Source organism: Euprymna scolopes, chromosome 2, assembly GCF_053919585.1.
Source record: "Euprymna scolopes isolate OS-2025 chromosome 2, ASM5391958v1, whole genome shotgun sequence".
Lineage (NCBI taxonomy): Eukaryota > Metazoa > Mollusca > Cephalopoda > Sepiida > Sepiolidae > Euprymna > Euprymna scolopes.
In genome coordinates this window covers 139,535,222-139,553,615 of record NC_136483.1, presented here as the reverse complement: position 1 = coordinate 139,553,615, position 18,394 = coordinate 139,535,222, and the positions used below count along the sequence as shown (strand labels likewise).

The 18,394-nt window shown below is 35.1% G+C and overlaps 1 protein-coding gene across 2 annotated transcripts in view; it reads left to right on the top strand.

Moving 5' to 3' along the window:
• LOC145296679 (coiled-coil domain-containing protein 146-like) overlaps positions 1–18,394 on the top strand; it is an 87,471-nt gene that overhangs the window by 57,160 nt on the left and 11,917 nt on the right. For both annotated transcript variants that reach the window (XM_080142634.1, XM_080142642.1), the window contains exons 13-16: positions 2,491–2,655; positions 3,183–3,407; positions 9,967–10,031; positions 17,088–17,251. In XM_080142634.1, coding sequence (XP_079998760.1) covers positions 2,491–2,655; positions 3,183–3,407; positions 9,967–10,031; positions 17,088–17,251 — 619 coding nt within the window. The remainder of the gene's footprint in view (positions 1–2,490; positions 2,656–3,182; positions 3,408–9,966; positions 10,032–17,087; positions 17,252–18,394) is intronic.

Genomic DNA, 18,394 nt, shown 5'->3' with positions numbered 1-18,394 from the left:
TTTGTTCATATGTACGCATGTGTGGAGCATTTTAAAAGAAGTTGGTGAGAGTAAAATGCCACATCGAATAATTGTTTTGATTGGAAATGATTATTTTAATGACAAGAAGTATTCAGGTCTGATAGTTTTTTGGTGATTATGTCAAAAAGGGATCAGTTTGAAATCACAAAACCTTGAAATCCTTCAAAAATTGGTGCTCAGGATAAAGAAGGACTGTCCTGTGTGAAAGGAATTAGTACCTTGCAATGAAAGAATGTCATCAACGACCCTCTGGTGAAGAGAGATAAAATACTTTCCCCTACTGTTGCACATCAAACTCGGCTTAATCAAGTAGTTCCTCAAAGCCAGTGTCTTGGTGAACTGTTTGATTAAGCCGAGCTTGATTGGACAAGGATGGTAACTGCTTCACTTACTTGTGCCAAACTTTTCTAGGATTGACCATGGAGAAGTTGAAAGCTGGCATCTTTGATGATCCTCAGATCTGGCAGCTCATCAGAGATCCAGAGTTCGAAAACTCAATGAATGAAGTGGAACTAGAAGTGTGGAAGGTATTTGTTCTTGTAGTAAAGAACTTTCTTAGCAATAATAAGGCCAAAAACTACGCAGAACTTGTCAACAACATGCTGACTGCTTCCTAGAAATTTGGGCTGCAACGTGAGTATCAAGATGCACTATTTTCACATAAGGACTGGTTTCCAGAGAACCTGGGTTCAATGAGTGATGAGCAGGGGAAAAGATTCCATCAGGACCCGAAAAAGATGGAGACCAGGTATCAAGGTCACTGAGACACAGTCATGATGGCTGACTACTGTTGGAATCTGAAGAAAGACCTCTTTGCTGCTAAGCATTCCAGGATTTTGAAGAAACGGAAGTTTGAACAATGGTGAAGCAACATGCAATTTACATGTACTTACTTTTATCAATGCCCATCATTCAGTTTACAATAATAGGTATTTCGATCAGGTAACCAATATATATTGTTTGCAAAACATTTTTTTTTCTTTTAAAAACATATTTAGGATATGTGTTGATAAAAATCAGCTGATAATACCACAAAAATGGAATCGATTTTGTCACAAGATCAGATTTTTTTTTTTTTTTCAGATCAACTTAGTACAAAAACTCCTCAAACTTAAGTAGTTACTTCATTTTAGTTATCCCTGTACTCTGAGGGTGGATATATTTGCATTAAATGATTAACAGACTGAACTTTGCTGACCCTTGCATACAAAATATCCTGTTTACTGACATAAGTATTTTTTTTTATTACATTTTGCACCCCCAAACAAGGTACGTTGCCACTTTGATGTAGGGGGCTACTATCAGGGACATAAGCTACAGGGGTACTATGTGGGAAGCTGGGCAGCAAGATGTCAGTTCACATTACACTTGAACTTCTGCATGTCAGTACAGTTGGGGAAGCAGGAACCCGGAAGGGAATTCCAAAGTCTAGTGGTCCTGGGGAAGAAACTACTGGAGTAGAAGGCTCTCTTACATCTAGGGATCTCTACTGTGAAGGGGTGGGATTTAGCTGCTTATCGGGTTTGTCGGGGGTATTTACGTCAAGGGGTACAAGTGCTTATAGTTCGTCAGAGCATTCACCGTTAAAGTACTTGTAGAACAGGCAGAGGGATGCAACATTTCGTCGATGGGACAGAGGCTGAAGCTTAGATGACAGTTCAGAACCTATCAGGTTGGCGACTCTCTTTTGAACCTTGTCTAGGAGCGAGAGACTAGTAGCAGATGCACCAGCCCAAATATGACAACAATACTCCATACATGTGCGAATGGTGGCCTTATAGAGGTACAGGATACTTTCGGGCATTAGTAGTTTTCTAGCACGGTAGAGAGAGCCTACCTTCTTCGCAGCGGTCCTGGCAATGCTCTCAATGTAATTGTTTCAACTCATATTTCCTGTGAACGTTAGGCCAAGGAGTTTAAAAGATGTACTTTAAAATAAAGTCTTTGGCCATTGCTATTGTGTTAGATAAGGTTTCTTGTAATTATTGAAGGAAACAAGTTTAGTCTTGGCAGCATTGAATTTGACCATCCATTTTTGTCCCCATTCCATTACAGATTGGAGGTCATCCTCTAGTGTTTCTGCCATTTCTTTAGATATGTGTTCATTTGTTTTCCTGTTGTGTCTGTTATAAAGCATGGTGTCATCAGCATACATACCCATCTCACAGGCAATTTTGTCAGGGAGGTCATTTATGAATATTAGGAATAATAGAGGTCCAAGGATATGCTCTTGAGGCACTCCTGCATTTATATCATATTGTTTAGATGTATGACCGTCGAAGACAACCTGGATTTTTCTCTTATGTAAGAAGGATTTAATTATGTTAAGTATTCTTCCAGTGCTTTTTTCCTTTTAGTTTTCTCTGTAGTCCATGTAAAAAATCATTCATACTTCAATGAATTATGGAATTATGGATATCATTAGACTTTCTTAAATGTTTTTGTTTTCTCGTCCGTTTTTTTCGTAAGGCTGAAAATTTTTGCCAAGAAATACGAACTCATCAAAAAAGATCGTAACAAGTATGTGTCGCTGATCCAGACATGCACACAGAATTCCAGAGAAATGAGAGAGAAAATCAAGATTCTACAGAACGAGATTGAAATTCTACGGACGGCTGTTCTCCAGAAGGGCAAGTAAGTATTGAAACATTGTTTTTTTTTTCTATGTTGATTTTCTTTAAACTGTTGACCACTTCAACGTTGATATTAAATATTTCTATTTATATGATGTTTATATTTATATGATGTTTCTATTTCTATGAATTTTCGACTGATTTGTATTCTGGCCTTCTCGAGGTGTATTATTCATCTATGTACGAGTGTGGATCCTCTGCCAAAAATGACAGAAAATATTAATTATGCTTCGCCAGTGTTCAAACTTGCTATTTATCTAGACATATTACTAAAATATCCATATAAAATCATAAAATTACGTCAGCAATTTAACTTTTCATATAAAAATTGTTATTATTTCTGATGACTTAAAGAAGACAGCAAAACTGATGCTGACAGACGTTAACAATAATGAAAAAGAATAAAAAGAGACACCTCTACCCATTGAGCCAGCTTTTTGTATAGAGCATGATGCCTTTGAGCAAGTATATTGTTGTTACATAAGCAACTATTTGTAAAAGTTTTTTTTTATTTTGTCTTTCTTGTAGACAACTTCACAAGGAACGATTGCGACACATGCACAGCGTTGTCTTCCGAGACAGCCTGCGTAATGAACTGGATAAACAGCACAAGGTGGCCATTGAGTTAGACGAATGCTATGACCAGCAGAAATTAGAGACAATAAAGCTGAACTACCTGATCAACAATGCTGAAGAGCAAATTATCAAAATGCGGAAGCGATACCAATCTGCCATCCAAGAGCGCAACAAAAAGTATGAAATCTTTTATCTATTAATAAAATGTGGGAGGATTATGATGTGTGTTCTGCATGGACCGTTAGGCGGATAGATATTTTACATACATAGCTTTGATATATAACAAATACATTTGCACACAACAAAGAGTAGCTTCAAATAGAGAGCCAGAAACACTCTATACCTCTAGTCTGTAGTGGAATGGGGCCGAAACTGGATGGTAAAGTTCAATGACGCCAAGACTAAGTTTATTTCCTTTAATAATTATAATAAACCTTCCCAAGCACTGATTGTCCTGGCTAATGATATACTACTTGAAAGTATTTTCCTCACAAGCTCCTAGACTTAACATTCACAAGTAACATGAATTGGAACAAATGCATTGAGGTAATTGTTAAGGTTACTGTGAGGAAGATGGGCTCTCTCTACCATGCTAGAAGGTTACTCACACCTGAGAGTATCCTCTACCTCTACAAAGCCACTATTCACCCATGCATGGGATATTGTTGTCACATTTGGGCTGATGCATCGACCACTAGTTTCTCGCTCCTAGATAGAGTTCAAAAAAGAGTTATCAACCTGAGAGGTTCCACACTGTTGGCCAAACTCCAACTTCTGTCCTATTGCCAAAATGTGGCATCACTGTGCTTGTTTTACAAGTACTTTAATGGAATGTGCTCGAACAAACTCAAAGCACTGGTGCCCACTTGACGCGATTACCCCTGACAAACCTGACTAGCAGTAGAATCTCACACCTACACTATAGAGATCCCTAGATGCTGTAGCTTCTTCTTTTGAACTGTTAGATTTTGGAATTCTCTCCAGGGCTCCTGTACTGACATGCAGAAATTCAAGTATAATGTGAATAGACATCTTGCTGCCCAACTCCCTGCATAGTATCTTTGCAAATCTGATCCCAAATAATAGCCCCTTACGACTAAGTGACATTATACCTTTTTTAGGGTAAAATAACAAAAAAAAAAAAAAAAAAGCAGATAATGAGGTAATATCTTTGAAATATTGTAATATTCACACTTTATGCAAACGATTCTAGTGATCGAAGGGAATTTGGAAGCAAATAAGATTTTATTATATAAAAAAACACCTTGTTATTCATTATTCCGTTCTCCTTATCAGTCAATATATTTATGCATTGTTATTAGACTTCTATGAATTATCTGTATCATATTTCTGTTAGTCTATCTGCCTGTTTGTTTGTTAGTCTGTCTGTTCATTCCACTTTTTCTCAGGAACTACTAAACTGATTTGGTTGAAATTTCGTATGAACCTTTGTTATGATAAAATGCAGCAAACTAAGTATTAATATTATGGTATCTGTTCCATAGCCAGTTAAGGGTTAATAGGGATTAATAAGAATAGGTTACCACAATACCGCATTTACTCTAGAGGTTTTCTCGGAAACTACTGACCCAATCTGGTTGAAAATTTGTATGGACCTTTGTTATGATAAGGTGCAGCGAATTAAATATTATGGTATTCATTTAATGCACAGTTAAAGATTAATGGGGATTAATGCAAAAATGAGCACCAATTTAACTATATTCAGTCATCAATTTGACATAAGGCAACAGGCTATAACTTTTGCCCGTTTTTAACGAGTTAAAAAATCTAGTCTTTATATATTATTACAATGCTTCACACAAACTATATCACACTCTTATGAAGTATTACGCTGAATTATCCATCATGAGTGAATGCAAATTTGTATGACTTTTTTGACTAGCTCAGTTCTGTTGTTGGTATTGGTTTCACCATTTGCTTTTTTTAATCAAGTACTTAGAGGAGGAATCACGTAAAGGTTGCCGATATCCCTAGTGAAAATGGTGTCATGGAACCGACTGGATTCAAAGTTGGTCTATCTAAGTCGTCAGTATACGTCGGTATCCACTTGAACACTGCCACCTCCCCATCATTGGTGTGCACAGGGCCGGATGGCATTCTGTTGACACAATGGATAGAGGCATTGAGTCTCTATGGTTCCAGATGAGCATTGTTTGAAGGTAGCGGTTTCAATCCTACCCAAATCAGACCAGAGGATTAGTTGGCCGAAACATGGTGAGACACCAACAACTATGGAAGGCAGTAATTACTAGGGATACAGTTACAACACTCAGCATTCCTATCCCGTTGCGGTTAACCACCTGAAGAAGGCCAGAGGATGAGTTGGCCGAAACGTGGGGAAGCAACAATAACTATGAAGATGAGGATAACAATCAGCAAAAAATGAATACGTAAATAAGATGCATTAATGATTTTGATTCTTTTTCAATTTCTAAATATTCAGCTATATCTTATTTTATTTTATTTTTTTACTTATATTCGCCCCAAACAAGAGGAATTGTTACTGCGACGTAAGAGGCTACTCTGAATTATGGGGTATGTCTTCAGAGCCACTCTAAGTAGGGAGTTGGGCAGCAAGATATCTGTTCGAATTTCTGCATATTCGTACAGTCGGGGAAGCAGAGTTCATGGAGAGAATTCCAATTCAGTTTGATTTTTTAAAAGATTTTCAGATTATCGTAAAAACTCATGTAATATGTGCATATAATTTTCCAAAAAAAAAAAAAAGACACGTACATTACAGAAATAAATATTTCTAATTATTTTTTCTCCCAGGCTTTCTTGTAACTGATTGGAAATAATGAGGCAGCTAAAGATTTATTTCTCTTTTAAAACTAATCGATTTAGCAGTAGTTCTTTGTAAGTTGACAAAATGTTATTTGAAGTTTTTTATAGGCAGTTGAGCATAGTTGGTCATGGATTTTTTTTTTTTAAAGACAAGTAACTTATTTTAAAAATGAAAATGCTGCAAAGAGAAAAGAAAAGAGAAAAAAGGGACAGAAAATTGTTCCCTTTTTTTCTTTTTTTTTTCTTTTTTTTCTGTTTATCCACTTGTGTCATTTTTTCCCATGCTATTTTTTCTAGTGTCAATTTTACCTAAAAATATCATTATAATCTATAGATTTTAGTTTTACTGGTAGTTTAAAATCAATAAATACTTATCATTTTATCATTAGTACCAGCAACGGGAAATTTAGTTTTGAACAAAAAAATAAAAATAATAATAATAATAATATAAAAGGATCGTTTCTTGAATCGGAAATTAAGCTCAAATTTTTCCGATTTCAGATAACCCGAAATGTTCCGATTTTTCTGATTCCCAATTCTAATTAATTGTTCCAACACTAGTTTGATGATAGCTTCAACACAATTCCGAAACTGACCACAGGCCTTTGTCATGTTTTGTCGACTTTCTTCGACAGTTTAAATGCTTTCAAACTTCTTTCAACTCTCGAAGGGTCACAAAGTTATTCATTCTTTTTGTTAACAATTAAGAAAATATTGAAATGGCTGATTTGTTTACGAATCAACCAAAATGCATCCTTGCAGATTTAATTTCCGAAATCGATTTTAAGTTCATTTTAGTACTATGCCATTTTTTGATTTCACGAAATAATTAAAAAAAAATAATGTATAAGTCATGTAGAGGCGGGGAACACACAGATACACCCACAAAAATGGTCATACAGTTTTGTTACTATTAACTAATGGATCATAGAGAAACAAGGGGTCATAGTGCAATCTAATTTGTATATACAAAAAATTTGTGGTTCATAGGATGAGTGTTAGGATAAATTAACATGTAGCGAGCTGCTACTACTACGAGACTAGGCTGTATTCTCACCTTAGTTCTCTCTTTCTCCCTACTCTTTTCTCTTTTCATTCCTTTCTTCTTATACGTCATCAGAGGTTCCAGCCAATGAAAAGCGAGAACGGTTTACGTGGGACATTCGAGTGAAGGAAACGTCCTTACTTCCACGGCGACTAGAGACAGAACACACGCCTCACTCCTCAGCTCCCGTTAGGTAGCCAAGAGGAGCATTGAACATTAATACAGACTTTACAAAATGCACTGTCTTTCTTTGTAACCCGAGTTTCCGGAAAGCACCCATATATATTGGATACATAAAACCTCATGAATTCATAACAAAGTCGCGTTACACGTCCTCATTTTTATAAGAAGACAATGTCTTTTTTACCAGTATTTCTTTCTATTTCAGCGCTCCAGTTATCCCTGTTATCGGAGGCGCCCCGAAGTGGGAGCCTACCGAAATGGTGACCTCTAATTAGTACCCCTGTTAATGTATGGTAATAATACCATAAACATACTGATTTTTAAAAATTGATTTTAATAATTGATTTTAATAATTGATCAAATCAAATCAAATTTATGGAAGTAATAGCAAAATTAACAAGCCATGTAAAAGGACGTTTGGAAGATGTATTGCGTTCTAAATAAATAAACTAATAGCACTCCCTTTCACTGACGCCATAATTCGCACCACCTCCTAACTTCAAATAATACATTACGCCTCAATGTAGCATATATGTACAGCTCGCCTTCCTCAAAACGATCTCTCCCGCTTTTTTAAACGGTTTGCTTTTATATAGCAAAAGATCGTCTAATTTGCATATGAACCACGAGAATTTGCAGTAGTTCACAGGATCAATGAAGACAAAATCTACTGAGTGGCGCGATTTTTTTTTTCTTTCTGTTATTCAGCAGCTGAAACTTACAAGATGCACAAATATGTGGGCGTTTTTGAAGCAAGTAATTTCCGCACTCACTTACAATTTTTTCTAGATATGTATACTTATATAAAATCTGAATGTTTTTTTCAAGGCGACTTTAATTCTGGATATGACAGACATCGTGACTATCTCTGGTAGACTGTTCATTAAAACAGAAGCACGGAGAGAGAACAGTTTTTTTTTTTTTTTTTTTTTTTTAATGCAACGATCTGGTGCTACTAGATCAAGCTGCCTGAAGATACCCACTTCCTGTCCTAAAATGCACGAAACAGTGTTGTTATTGTTTTTTTATCATCTTTTCCCTTTTGCAAAACTCAATCATGTTCTGCAAAGTAAAAAAATAACAATTTTCCTCTAAAAAACAACCACACTAAACCAAACATCATGAATAAATATTTAAAAATATAAAGAACTTGAAGCATAGATTTTTTTTTTACCAAAGTGACCAAATTCAGCATTAAGTAATTTGAAAAGGGTCGATTTGCCATAAAAGAAAACAACGAAACCAAACATCATTAACAAATATTTGTAGATATAAAGAACTTGAAGCATAAAATGTTATCGAAATGATCGAATTTAGCATTAAATAATTCAAAAAGGGTTGATACGCCATAAAACAACCAAACCAAACACCATGAATAAATGTTTGAAAATATAAAGAACTTGAAACATAAAGATTTTTATCAAAATGACTGGATTCGACATTAAATAACTCGAAAAAGGTTGATATGCTGTAACACAAAACAACCAAACCAATCTAATGAGACGAATACGACTATGGTACTTGTATGTCTGTGAAACTCGGACCATATATGCCAGACATGCCAAGAAACTGTGAAAATGGTCCAAGACAATCTGAAGGTCTTTCTCAAACAGTTTGGTTTGTTTTCTGACTGATGGGAAAAATTAATCCAAGACAGCTGTTTCTGGTGTGCCGCAATTCACAAAAGGAGTGACAATTGCTGAATCTGCATGCAATGAAGAATGCAAGAGGGAATATGACATTCGCAAAGACAGAGCAGTTAGCACCTCTGCCACAGAATCATCCCACAGGTGTCCAACATGCAGGAAAGACTTCAGAGCTCAAATCAATCTAACAAGCCATATGCAAACCCACAGAACAATCCCATGATCACGGTCATCTTTACAAGTGATGGACAAACAGGGCCCCAAAGAGACTAGATGAAAAAAATACAAAAGTATATTTAAATCCCTGTTGATGATGTCTCATGCCAGAAATGCATCCCTCACATCTTTTGCTGATCAAATGAGGGGTAATTATCCAAAGATCAGCAGTCATGATGCATGCAGTGCTACCTTGAACTGTTTGGTTATTAATTGAATCTTAAGCTATTATTGATTTTTATACTAGTCAACAACATTGTGCTTATTAAATATAGTATGGGCAGACGCCATGTTTATTTTCCTGAAATGGATTTTGTTAATGCTGATCAAATGTAATCTGTTATTCTATAAAATGATTCTGAACAGCCAATCAAATTGCCTACAAAGTAAGATTCAAAGCAGAAGAGGAAGAGAGTGATGATTATTTATATAGGGAAGTTATAATCAGTGAAAGATAGTATAAATAAATGTGTAAATGAAACAGTGATAGTCTTTATTTAGAAATGGAGCCAATGAACTAAATCTGGTTATTTATGGGGAAGTATTAGTAGACTTTTATTAATGAGTGAAATATAGTCTTACCTCCTCTAAGTATGACTTATTTGGGAGAGTTAGTTTGGTTGGAATTAACGTAGGAAATTATAAAATTGAATGACAAGGGCTGATAATTTCCATAAGAAATCAATCATCAGGAAGTGTTACCATATTGGAATTATATGGCCACTTGTATTTATAGTCTCATGAAAAAAAAAAACCCAACTCTATAGATAGTAGATAGCTATATTCAAAATAAGTGGTGACTCATTAGTAAAAATAAAAATGTCTGTGTATTTTTCAGGGGAGAGACACTCATCAAACTTAGCTCAGAAGTCTGCCTGTTCTATGAGAAGTATAATGCACAAAGTAAGTGTCTTTTTTTTTTAAAAACATGTAAGTGTAGTCATCTTTGGGTCATATTTAAAATATAAATAGCAATTGTGTTTGCATTCATAAGCTCATACATGGTCATCTTTGGTCGATTTTAAAATACTTGGAATGTGTGTTCATTTTTATAAACTTGTATTACAATACCACACTCATCATCATCAACTTCAGGGAGGTGAGGTGGTTAAGGGTTTTATGACACAGACTGACAACCTGGATGTTCCAAGTTCGAATTCAGTTTGTTCCACAAAAACACTTTTACTTAAGGATGTTGGCAACCTTAAGTACCGGATGTCTTTCTAGAAAGAATTCTAACTAGAAAGATATTGGAGAAACCAATACCAACAATAATCATCTGATTTATATGAAATAAATGAATGATACTCAACAATAACAACGATAATGATGATGATGATGATGATGATGATGATGACGATCATCATCATCAGCAGCAGCATCATCACCACCACCACGACGTTCGTCTTTATATACTGGCATGTGTTTAGAAATAAACTTCCAAATAAACCTATCTCTGGCCAAGTCTTTATTTATCCCTCTTTCTCTTAAGTCCATCCGTATCACTTTCTCCTATGTTTTCCGTCAACCTGCTACCTTAACTGTTCTACATCTATAAACCCAAGAACTCTCACCCATTCTTTCAATATGACCATACTAATAAAGTATCCCTTCTGTGTGCATCTCCCTATACTGTCTAGGTCGTCAGAACAACACCTGCCTTTGAGACTCACATTACACATCCATTGCATCATTCTCATATCATTTGTCTCCATGCAACACATGTCCTCAACACTTGCTAACCAGGTTTCACTTCCATATAACATCAGGTTGCTCAATCATCTGCGGCAGTTTTATTTGACACTTGAGCAGAGAACTATGGCCCATTTTAAAAATACGTCAGAAATGAGTTGTTTTTTATGAGCCTGTTGATCGTCATCTTTGGCTAATTTTAAAAACAGCAATATGAATTATTCAAGCTACTATTCGTGTTTTGATTGTTATTTTCACATATTGTAACATTTTCAATATGATAATAAAAAGTCTTTAGACATACATGCGTCCTTTACACGTGTGGTGTGTTTATATGGGATCTTTTTTATGCTATCTATTGTCGAGTTTTCTTATGTAGAAAGTGTTTTCTTCAAGGTTTTATTTGGAGAGAATTCACTTAGGAGAGAGAGAAGCTAATGTCATCTTAGCTAGTTATTTACTTTTTAAACTTAACTTTCTAACTTATTGAAATGAGTGACGCACACGGACAGACATCAAAGTAACATTCGTCTTAGACTAAAATTTTCCTACATTATTTGTAGTGATTGCACAGTTTCCCAGAGAGACTGATCTGAAAACCTTAGTTCTCTCTCTCCTTAAACATGACATCATTCTTCATCATCACTCTATTTTGTCTATGGCGTTTGACCTCTAGCTGGCGATTGGGTATCCTACCAGATGCCAGACATTCACCCACTATCTCATACATTCCAACCAGAAGAATTTTGAAGATTTTAACGGTTCCTTAAATTGCAATTGTTTGTATCTGTTTTGCACTTCGTTCACTGGGTATATTTGCGAAGTAATTTTTGATATTCTTTTATATGAGCTGGTTGCTTTTATATGAGCTGGTTGCTCCTATGGAATGATGGCGATCTTCCTAAGATTCCAGTTTCTTTTTATATCGTATATAAGATTGTGGTATTTCATTATCTTTTCCCTGTTAACTCTGCTAAGGTTGATGCTTTCTCCTTCTTGTCCCTATGACAGGTGTAATAGCTCCATTTTCTAGGCACATAGCTTTACAAATCCCACAGTCATAGTCGATGATGTATGATTCATTTCCAACTGTTCTTTCTGGTATGTATCCAGGACTTGTTGCTCGATATTCAATTTTTTAAAACGATCCAGTGAAGATATTTATAAACTCCATTGCGTCACACTATATAATAACCGTCTGCCAGCAGTAGTTGGATGTCAGGTAGCTCACACTCTTTACTTCTGTGGAGCAGAACCTGCACTTGTTGTCATTGCAGAAACCACTCTTCTTATTAAGAGTATTGGCCATTAAGCCTTGATCTTGACAAACAATATAATCCACTTGTGATCCCAATAGAGTGATCTTCCTTTGAGCCAATCTATAAAGCCTTTGTTATCTATGTAATCCTGAGTGAATTCTAACATGTTCGTTGGTCTATCACACTTAAGTTTAAAATACCATGTTCGTTATTTTCAGTGCTAAATGCACAGATTTAGATGGACATATCTTAATTAAATCGGACAAAAATATAGAAAAAGAAGTACAAAAGGGTACTGACTGCATAAGATATTTTATTTTTTTAACATTTTTCAGCATTTTTAACGTTTGGGTACAAGAAGGGTATATAATATAACCCTACCCCCCTTCTCAGAGGGCCGGGCCACATCCGTCGCTATCCTGGTTCACTGGAGCATACTTGTGATGTACTTCTGGGCGTGTTTGTCGCTCCCAGCTCACAGGACCATAGATGCAACCCAGCAGGGCTACATTCTTACTTGTCTAGTGGTGGACCCCTCAAAGGTGACCAGACTCTCACTGGTCACTGGAAAATATCTCTCTGCTGCTCAGGGCACGTCACTCTGGCTTTGTGCTGGATCCAGTCTGTCTCCTTCATCATCTGGCGTCAGGGCATACCTGAAATAAACTGCATCTTCATTTCAGGCTAGCAAATCGAGAAACAAGGAAAAACTCTGGGACATTTTTATATAACGAAACAAAATAATTATAAATCATAAATCGTTTTACACGTTTAGTCGAGTTCTTTGATTCAAGCTTCATGATGCAGGTTGTATACTTAAGTTCCACTAATCGATTTCCCAGCTAAGAACAAGAGCTTTTCAACTTAGCTCTTATGAGGGTTTCGCCCCCCCCCCAGGCGGGGTGAGAGCGATGTGGACGTCTCGATGCCAGTCAGTAAAAAGGACTCTGGACCCTATTCTAAAAAAGACAATCGTTTTTATCAAATCAGAAATTCCTCCCTCCACCTTTTTGGAGTTATTATTCTCTTTTCCATTCTCTTATTCTTTTTCTTCTCTCGTGAACCCATTATTTTATTCTTTTCATTTTCTCTTTCTTTTCTCTCTTCTTCGTCTTTCATGATCATATCTCTCCCTAGGTTCAATTTATTTATTTATCTGTCCAACTAACTTATCACTTGGTTTGATGGTCTGGTAGTTAAATACAACAGGTGGACCCAATGACAATACCTTCCAGACACCAGAGCAGACCTCCTGAACCCAAGTCATTGTACCTGTCTCACTCAATTAGTAATTAAAATTCATTTTTTTACCAAATTCAACTAGAAAAACAATCTCTTGTTCCACGAATCATATTATCAGATCTTATATTTTCTTTTCTTATTGAAATATTTACTCTTTTCTGGTGGACAGGAATCTCATAAACATCTATTTTTCCTCTCCCATCTTCTCTTCCTCTATTTGAAAAGCAAGATCATCTTGTGTCGCCAGGGATCTCGTCATAGGTATATCTTCTTTTTTTTGTTTCCTTTTTTTTTAAAAAACTTTCACCTCCGACCATCAAATTGAACAATATTAGTCATAGTTGAGATATTGCATCAAAAAATGTTCCAGAGATAGAGTATGAGAAATACAAAAAGGACTTTTTGGGGCGCTTCTACACTATCGAGACAAAATTTTGGAAATCCTAATACTGAATTTCACATGAAAACAATGGTATCTAAATATTCCTTATATTTTTAAGATGATTATATTAAAAAAAAATTACGAAAATCGATAAGATAGAAAATTATTTATTAAAAAAAATAAAAAAGAGAATTTGATGAAAACGATTGTAAGACACAGGAGAGTTCAAAAGGGAGGTAATTTTCCATTTTAATTCAAACAAGATGTTGGCGATTTTTTTTACCTGCTAACCCGATTAAAGTTGTTTTGTTTAATAATTCAGTAATATTCAGGTAATTTCGACTGCATAATTTGGAAGCTACCATTTTAACTTATTAGAATCGACAAAAAAATTAGTTGAAACTATTGTTTTTTTTATCTGAAAACTCCATTTATCGACTACAAAATCTGTAATTTCCATTTCTGTAGAAGCCCCCTTTTTTTTTTTTGACATTTTTTATATATATGCAAGACAAATACATCTTTTTTCATTTTTTTTTTTTTTTTGAACGCGCTCACCTTGGACCATTAATTTAGCCATAGTTGAGGCACTACGATAGCTATATTAATACTCTCCAATATGACATCATGAATAACAAGTTTCTGAACGTTTTTATCGGTGATCATCTGATATCATTTGTTTGTGGTCAACCGCAATTGTTGCTCTTTTTTTCTTCCATATTGCTTTTAAATCAATGTCGTTCAACTCGCAAACGACTGTCACCATTTCATAGACTTTTGTTTTGATTGTGGAAAGTTCCTGAGTAAATTCAAAGTCATTTCAAAAGTAAAGCCTCCTATTTTTTTTTTTTAACTCAAAAAGTTAAATAGCTACGAAGACCTTTTGTGCTCCAGAATTTATTCTTGTCTATAGTCACCACCATTGCCAATGCACTATTGCCAGGAATTCAAGCAGGCATTTCTGCTTCTGATGCACCCCCATAACACAAGGTTGCTTTCTTAGAGTTTCACACTGTCAATATCTGTAAGAGAGATGAAACTTTAATGAAGATGAAACAATGTAATTTGCAATTTCCTCTGATTCATTCTGGCGAAATAAAAAGAAAATTGGTGTTACTTATGGAACGCTCCTCATACAAAGTTTAACAGAATTCAAATCGGAATATGGAGGATAAAAGTACAAGCTGTGAGCGCAAATTATTATTCATTTTCTTTTCAAGCACGGATCGTATGCAGAATCTAATTTTTTCTTTGCTTCTCATCATATTCCTAACTAGTCTCAACTAAGAACAGCAATCCTCATCTTCTTTAGTTGTTGTTTCATGATGTTTCAGCGAACTATTCCTCTGACCTTCATCAGGTGGTATCGCAACTGGATAGGAACTCCGAATCTCCCAACTGCATCCTCAGCAATTACTGCCTTCCATAGTTGTTGTCTCACCATGTTTTGGCTAAGTAAGCCTCTGGCCGGCTTTGGGTAGGATTGAAACCGCTATCTTTAGACAATTCTCATGGTGAGACGACAACAACAGTTAGGAGATTCAGAGTTCTTATCCCGTCGCAGTTACCACCTGATGAAGGCCAGGGGAATAGTTGGTCGAAAATAGTCCGCAATAAATATTACTCATCTCAATAATGAATTCCAATTAAATAATATATAAGAACAGCAGCTACACATGCTGCCAGATATTTATACCATTAACTTTTCACATTTTTGTAATATTCAATTTTAGGACTTTTTTTCACTCATGATTCAATGAGCTATAATTTCTCAAGCTAACCACATTATCAAACAACGAATAAGTTCCTATTTATACGTTTCATATATTATATTTATAGGTTTCAGTGCAAAGAGACAGAGGGATAAGCAGCCATGACTAACATGCGCTTGCTGCAAGGAAATAGTTGCTGTATGCAAACATGAACTTAGAACAGTTTGATTTGGAGGTGAAGGTCGTGATTATGCAAAATAGGTGCTATTGGCAATCCAAAATAGCAAAATAAGTGAGATGTTTTTCTCAAGGATTAGTTCATTATGTTATTTGTGAAGAAAAGAAAAGGAAGAAAATATTCCCGTTCCTTATATAAATACTGAAATCTGGCATTCTGTGTTTTCTTTCAACTAAATAATTTATGTGACTGAAATAGGGATTAATTAACACAGAACATCTTTCATACATGTATTTTATTTTATTTATGCTTGAAATAATTACTTCTTCAGTCTGATATGAAATTTTCAATGATAAACGGACAGACTTATTTTAAGAATGAATCTATTCTTGTTTTTGTAGAATTAACCGCACACAGTGCAGTTAATTTTGCGCTCACAGCTTGTACTTTTATCCTCGATATTCCGATTTGAATTCTGTTAAACTTTGTAATTTGGCAGGTTATATTGTGGTAACCTAATCATGAAATGATTCCTACAAACGCGAAAAAACAAATGACTCTAATTGCTACACTCTTTCTTTCTCTGCTTCATTGTAATTCACTTTCCTCCTCACTCCTCAAAGCAAGGGAGTTTTCACAGGAACGTGTGAACTCAAAGCATTTTCAACCAATGAAAATCGTTTTATATCCCAAACAGTAATTTGTATATGTGAAAATAATAGGTCAATGATAAATTAAAAAATCCTATCAGATCTGCTCAACAAAATCAGTTTTCTTCAGCCATACCTGCACGGAAGAAGTCAAGAACGCCTGTTCAACTCCTCGTGTCTTTTGGCGGAAGAATGTTACACGTACAAACTTTTCCATCTCGCACACACATTCCTACACACTAGCAATTGTCAGGTGAATGGAAAAGAATTATTACCCACTTACATACACTAATAAAAACAAAGTAAACCAACACACATACACAATGCCACATTGCAGAATACTCACATACATACTTACATATGCATATTATTCACACAATGAACATTTTGACTTCTGACTACTAACTCAACTTCCTTTACCAAACACGTGTTTGCACTATAACCATTTTACTAACTGAAAATAACTGTTTTTATTCTTATAACATTATAAACATAAAAATGTTTTGTAATAACCCCCCCCCCCCATTTTTAATTTATGAAACACTCTTTATGCTTTAGTTAACACTTGCTACCTCTGGTGACCCTTCTATTCTTTCAATGTTTCATTTATTTCCATTTTTACATGCATGCCCATATGTATCCTTCATTTGTTTCCTTAATTAAAACAATAACTTTTATACTAAATTTCTACTAAATGTTGGCGTGGTTCTTGGCTATACATAAAGATGCTATAGTCATCCAAAATAGCTTTTGCCAATGTCATGAATCACATCACAACATAACTACATGGATTTATCGCCTCGGCCATTCAGTAATTTCCTTTCTTTATGTTTACTTTTTGCAGAAGAGCTGATTAAAAGAGGCAATATTGAAATGGAAGATCTGGATTATGAATTGAGATTATTGAGTTTGCAAAAGAATTTTCAAGAAAGAGAATTAAATCTATTGCAGAAGGAACTGCCCGGCAAGCAAAACCTTTTAGAGGAATTGGCCTCTTCACAAATTCAGGTGACCAATTCATATAACTATATGCTAAGGCAGGGGTCGCCAGAATCTTAAATCCGGCTCATAGAGTTCCTATTAAAAATATTTTAAAAAATTACAAAAACGAAAATGTGCAAGAATAGTGTGGTGTTTTTTTTCTTTATATTTAGAAAATGATTAAAAGAATGAGGTTTTGGAGAACCAGTTTCCCTAAAAAGCAAGACACTATAAAACATGTCCATGTCATTTTTTAAATTTTATTTTGGCCCTCATTGCTCTAAAAAGTTAACAATATGGCCTCCCGTTCGAAAAATTTGGAGACTCCTGTGTTATCTCACTTCTTTAAAAAATGAGATATTCTAGTCAGCAAATATATTGATTGGGCTTAATTTGATATCACTAAGGTAAAAAAAAATTCCGATTTAACCAATTTTAAAATGCATTGTTCCCAAATCAAATTATATCGTCCTGTTGACTAAAACAATATGATCTTAAATAAGTACAGCTTTAAAATGTAACAGAGTGCATATGTGTGTATGTAAATGAATGCAAAATGATATCACTGGTAAAGAAAAACACTATGAACAGGAGAAAGAACATGTTAAAAAAGACGATCACATTAGAGACGTGGATGATGTTCAAGAGCATGTTAGAGATGTGCTGTGATAGCTGTAATGAGAAGTCAAGCATGGCAGGAGAATGAGGAAATAAATGTTGTTTTGACAATGGGAAAAAGTGAGTTAAAGTTTTTTACTATTCTTTGTCTAATTTGCGACTGAGGCAACAACATGTTGGGTAACGTTAAAAAAGAGCGACATCGGTTTATTGATTTGAAGAATATTTAACTGAGAAATATTTTTATAGAGAACATTTATTTTTATTTTTTTAAAAGAATTAACTTAAATAAATAAATGAATATAGAAAGAGATATATTTGCTTTATTTATTTAAAGATTATTGTTTTTATTTTTTGAAAGTGGCATTCACCCTAGGCGGATTGAACTGATTTTCTTCCAAAGAAGAAAGTTTCTAAGGAATATTAAATTCACAAATGGTCCCCAGTCAGATGTACGAGTATATCCTTGTCAGGGGAGATGACAATGTTAGGTTTTTGCATTTCTCGCAGGAAGGTGTCGACATCCTCCTACATACAGCGTCTGGTATTCCC